Genomic DNA, 5,000 nt, shown 5'->3' with positions numbered 1-5,000 from the left:
CGTTACCTGTGAAAGCCCAGCTGGTAGGTGACCACATCAGCGATGGCCTGAGTGTCAGCAGCTGATCCGGACCTACAACAGTCACAGCATCTCACTACACACATCAACACCCGACCTCCGCAGGCCCAGCTAGGGCTCCGAGAGGTCCCGGGCCCCTGTACGGGGCCCCTAAAATGTGTCGGGCTCCTGGCTCTTTAAAGGATTTTACAAAGTCCTACAGAGTCCCCTTAAAGGGCTCTGGGTTCCTAAAAGGTCCCGGGGTTCTAAACCTGTTCTGGAGGAGGCGGACTGACCTGCAGCAGAAGATCCGGTCGTGGATCGGGGTCAGCTTGTCCGTCACTCTGTTGGCGATGTAAGCCCTGAGAGACAGACAGGCAGGCAGACAGACAGACAGACGGGTTCACGGCAGTGTTCACATACAGCAGCAGCATCATCATCATCATCACTCACACTCCTGGTTTCTTACCCGGTCGTGGTGCGAGAGTCAGCACCGATCACCACTCCTCCGTCATACTCCACCGCCATGATGGTGGTCTGACAGGCAGACAGGCAGAGAGAGACAGACAGGCAGGCAGAGAGAGAGACAGACAGGCAGGCAGAGAGAGAGACAGACAGGCAGGCAGAGAGAGAGACAGACAGGCAGGCAGAGAGACAGACAGGCAGGCAGAGAGAGAGACAGGCAGAGAGACAGACAGAGAGACAGGCAGAGAGAGAGACAGGCAGGCAGAGAGAGAGACAGGCAGAGAGAGACAGAGACAGGCAGAGAGAGAGACAGAGAGAGAGACAGACAGGCAGAGAGACAGGCAGACAGAGAGACAGACAGAGAGACAGGCAGACAGGCAGAGAGACAGACAGGCAGACAGAGAGACAGAGACAGGCAGAGAGACAGACAGGCAGAGACAGACAGGCAGAGAGACAGACAGACAGAGAGACAGACAGACAGAGAGACAGACAGACAGAGAGACAGACAGGTTACTGGGTATAATGAGACGTGTAACCTTCAGATAACGTCACTTCTTGCTGTTGTGTCTCTCGCTGCATCTTCCAGTAAAACTCGCTGTTATTTTATAATGTTCAGACTACAGTTAGCACTGCAGCTAACGCTACAAAACACCTGCAGTAGATCCAGACACATGATTGATTGTTTAATGAAAAGACAGATATATTTTCAGCGAGCTAATGCTAGATATATAGATATATATATATATTTATTCAGTATATGACGTTATTTAAACAGTAAGTGTACTGCAGTATCGGCTGTAATCAATAATCGGCCAGCTCATCCCGCTTTCTCACTGATTCAGAGGTCTGTCACTTTTAGAAACCAGCTCCAGGTTCAGGCTGCACCGGGACTCAGCCCGGTCCGGTCCGGTTCGATCCGGTTTCTTCTTGTTCTAGTCCGAACTTTACCCAACATGAATCAGAGCTAGCGTTAGCCGCCGTTAGCTGCTGCAGAAGTGCTGTCTCATTCAGCCGCTGTTTACACTTTAAAAACTGTCAACAGAGTCAGAACCGGGTCCGGTTCAGTCCGTTCCGGTCTCCAAAGGCCATGTACTCACCCCGGTGCTGACTTCCTGGCTGGTCCAGTCCGGGACCAGGTCGCTATTAGAAGAAACTTTCTGTCCGAAGTACGGCATCATTGTTGCTGCCGCCATCTTGTCTCTATTTGAACGAACTGGCAACGAGAGCATGCGCAGTTCGTGAATACCGCCGTCATTGTGAGGCGGGTGATTTACGCGATTAGCCCTGTGTATAGGTTACCAACAAAATCTTAGATTAACCTATATAATTAAATACCATGTTAGATTTCATGTTGTCTTATTACTATAAGCCAAATGTAAATTTATAAAACTCCAAAAACAGTTGTGTTGTGGCACGTAAGCGGACACCTCTGCAGCGGGGTCCTGAACTCCGCAGGAACCAGGAAGAGAAGGTAAACACTGCTGCTACTGTGTAAAATGTCTCATAAAACTCACTTTAATGACTGAATTTGTGATGTTTCAACGCCATTTCTTGTTTTTAATAGTTATTAAACGTGTTTTGTTTAAATTATATTTTAATAGCGTACCAGCCTTTTCCCTCAGCAGTCTGAACCGACCAGATAACCAGAAAAGTGTAATTTTAACGCCGATTTTAACACTTAATAGCTAAAAACACGTGCTAGAAAATACCGTCGAGGCATTTCAGATTCAAGAGGAACTGCTCTTCAATTCGGCGCACACCTAAAACACGCAGTGTTATTGATAGCTAATGATTTTTGAAAGACAATTGATTACATGCTTCCGGTGTGTCCGTGGTGTTTATTGATGTTCTGCCAGTAAAATGATGACAGCAGCTGTCTGAAATCCGTGTCTGTTCTCAGATGACGGTCCACAACCTGTACATATTTGACCGTAATGGCAGCTGTCTGTATTATAACGAGTGGAACCGCAAGAAGCAGGCGGGCATCTCCAAGGAGGAGGTGAGCGGACAGCTTTCACTGAAAACACGCGATAAGAAGCCAATCAGTCTGTGGGGAGTCACCCTGTGCCTGTCTCTCTCTCTCTCTGCCTGTCTCTCTCTCTCTGCCTGTCTCTCTCTCTCTGCCTGTCTCTCTCTCTGTCTGTCTCTCTCTCTCTCTGCCTGTCTCTCTCTCTGTCTGTCTCTCTCTCTCTCTGTCTGTCTCTCTGCCTGTCTGTCTCTCTCACTGCCTGTCTCTCTCTCACTGCCTGTCTCTCTCTCTGCCTGTCTCTCTCTCTCTGCCTGTCTCTCTCTCTGCCTGTCTCTCTCTCTCTGCCTGTCTCTCTCTCTGTCTGTCTCTCTCTCTCTCTGCCTGTCTCTCTCTCTCTGCCTGTCTGTCTCTCTCACTCTGCCTGTCTCTCTCTCTCTGCCTGTCTCTCTCTCTCTGCCTGTCTGTCTGTCTCTCTCTCTCTGCCTGTCTCTCTCTCTCTGCCTGTCTCTCTCTCTGCCTGTCTCTCTCTCTCTGCCTGTCTCTCTCTCTGTCTGTCTCTCTCTCTCTCTGCCTGTCTCTCTCTCTGTCTGTCTCTCTCTCTGCCTGTCTCTCTCTCTCTGCCTGTCTGTCTCTCTGCCTGTCTCTCTCTCTGCCTGTCTCTCTCTCTCTGCCTGACTGTCTGTCTCTCTCTCTCTGCCTGTCTCTCTCTCTCTGCCTGTCTGTCTCTCTGTCTGTCTCTCTCTCTGCCTGTCTGTCTGTCTCTCTGCCTGTCTGTCTCTCTCACTGCCTGTCTGTCTCTCTCTCTGCCTGTCTCTCTCTCTGCCTGTCTCTCTCTGCCTGCCTGTCTCTCTGCGTGTCTCTCTCTCTCTGCCTGCCTGTCTCTCTCTCTGCCTGCCTGTCTCTCTCTGCCTGTCTCTCTCTCTCTCTCTCTGCCTGTCTCTCTGCCTGTCTCTCTCTCTCTGCCTGTCTGTCCCTCTGCCTGTCTGTCCCTCTGCCTGTCTGCCTGTCTCTCTCTCTCTGCCTGTCTCTCCCTCTCTGCCTGTCTCTCTCTCTGTCTGTCTCTCTCTCTGCCTGTCTCTCTCTCTCTGCCTGTCTCTCTCTCTCTGCCTGTCTGTCTCTCTGCCTGTCTCTCTCTCTGCCTGTCTGTCTCTCTCTCTGCCTGTCTCTCTCTCTCTGCCTGTCTCTCTGCCTGTCTCTCTCTCTGCCTGTCTGTCTCTCTCACTGCCTGTCTGTCTCTCTCTCTGCCTGTCTCTCTCTCTGCCTGTCTCTCTCTGCCTGCCTGTCTCTCTGCGTGTCTCTCTCTCTCTGCCTGCCTGTCTCTCTCTCTGCCTGCCTGTCTCTCTCTCTCTGCCTGCCTGCCTGTCTCTCTCTCTCTCTCTCTGCCTGTCTCTCTGCCTGTCTCTCTCTCTCTGCCTGTGTGTCTCTCTCTCTCTCTGCCTGTCTCTCTCTGCCTGCCTGTCTCTCTGCGTGTCTCTCTCTCTCTCTGCCTGCCTGTCTCTCTCTCTGCCTGCCTGTCTCTCTCTCTCTGCCTGCCTGCCTGTCTCTCTCTCTCTCTCTCTCTGCCTGTCTCTCTGCCTGTCTCTCTCTCTCTGCCTGTCTGTCCCTCTGCCTGTCTCTCTCTCTCTGCCTGTCTCTCTCTCTCTGCCTGTCTGTCTCTCTGCCTGTCTCTCTCTCTCTGCCTGCCTGCCTGTCTCTCTCTGCCTGTCTCTCTCTCTGCCTGTCTGTCCCTCTGCCTGTCTCTCTCTCTCTGCCTGTCTCTCTCTCTCTGCCTGTCTGTCTCTCTGCCTGTCTCTCTCTCTCTGCCTGCCTGTCTGTCTCTCTCTGCCTGTCTGTCCCTCTGCCTGTCTGTCCCTCTGCCTGCCTGTCTCTCTGCCTGTCTCTCTCTCTCTCTCTCTCTCTCTCTCTCTCTGCCTGTCTCTCTGCCTGTCTCTCTCTCTCTGCCTGTCTCTCTCTCTCTCTGCAGGAGTTCAAGTTGATGTATGGGATGCTGTTTTCCATCCGCTCATTCGTCAGCAAGATGTCTCCTCTGGACATGTATCCTTCACAGCAGCTGTCTGCCTGTCTCTCTCTCTGTTTGTCTGTCTGTCTCCCTGCCTGTCTGTGGTCCTTAGCAGCCTGTCTGTCCTCAGGAAGGAGGGCTTCCTGTCCTTTCAGACCAGCAAGTATCGTCTTCATTACTACGAGACTCCCAGCGGACTGATGTTTGTCATGAACACAGACCTGTCTGTCTCCAACGCCAGAGAGACGCTGCAGCACATATACAGCAACGTAAGACACGCACACGCAGACAGACAGGCAGGCAGAGAGGGAGACAGACAGACAGACAGGCAGGGAGAGAGACAGGCAGACAGACAGGCAGAGAGGCAGAGAGAGACAGAGAGACAGACAGACAGACAGGAAGTGTTTAAAACGAAGAGGAAATGTTGGCAGTTGGAAGAAAACAGAGTGTAATGGAGGTTTTTAAAGCTGTCAAAAATCCAACAGCAGGGAGGTCAGGGCCGCTGAAGGGCCACAGGGCCGAGTGCAGAGGAATACAGCAGGGAGGTCAGGGCCGCTGAAGGGCCACAGG

The 5,000-nt window shown here is 51.9% G+C and overlaps 3 protein-coding genes across 5 annotated transcripts in view; 2 read left to right on the top strand and 1 right to left on the bottom strand.

Annotated features, from left to right (window-relative positions):
- The window catches only part of psmb6 (proteasome 20S subunit beta 6), a 2,961-nt gene extending 1,244 nt beyond the window's left edge, over positions 1 to 1,717 (bottom strand). Inside the window, exons 1-4 of the mRNA XM_044184384.1 lie at positions 1,560 to 1,717; positions 467 to 534; positions 294 to 359; positions 7 to 72 (exon numbers count right to left, since the gene is read on the bottom strand). Coding sequence (XP_044040319.1) covers positions 7 to 72; positions 294 to 359; positions 467 to 534; positions 1,560 to 1,691 — 332 coding nt within the window. The 5' untranslated portion in view covers positions 1,692 to 1,717. The remainder of the gene's footprint in view (positions 1 to 6; positions 73 to 293; positions 360 to 466; positions 535 to 1,559) is intronic.
- LOC122870158 (voltage-gated potassium channel subunit beta-3-like) overlaps positions 1 to 5,000 on the top strand; it is a 35,747-nt gene that overhangs the window by 2,379 nt on the left and 28,368 nt on the right. The window lies entirely within an intron of this gene.
- Positions 1,726 to 5,000, top strand: part of trappc1 (trafficking protein particle complex subunit 1) — a 4,408-nt gene continuing 1,133 nt past the window's right edge. Inside the window, exons 1-4 of one of the 2 annotated variants that reach the window (XM_044184468.1) lie at positions 1,726 to 1,933; positions 2,363 to 2,461; positions 4,395 to 4,465; positions 4,561 to 4,699. In XM_044184468.1, coding sequence (XP_044040403.1) covers positions 2,363 to 2,461; positions 4,395 to 4,465; positions 4,561 to 4,699 — 309 coding nt within the window. In that variant the 5' untranslated portion in view covers positions 1,726 to 1,933. Of the gene's footprint in view, positions 1,934 to 2,050; positions 2,116 to 2,362; positions 2,462 to 4,394; positions 4,466 to 4,560; positions 4,700 to 5,000 lie in introns of those variants that run through there. The other variant, XM_044184467.1, reaches the window with a different exon arrangement.

Source organism: Siniperca chuatsi, linkage group LG22, assembly GCF_020085105.1.
Source record: "Siniperca chuatsi isolate FFG_IHB_CAS linkage group LG22, ASM2008510v1, whole genome shotgun sequence".
NCBI lineage: Eukaryota > Metazoa > Chordata > Actinopteri > Centrarchiformes > Sinipercidae > Siniperca > Siniperca chuatsi.
The sequence above is the reverse complement of the archived record's forward strand: the minus strand, read 5'-3'. Positions and strand labels throughout refer to the sequence as shown.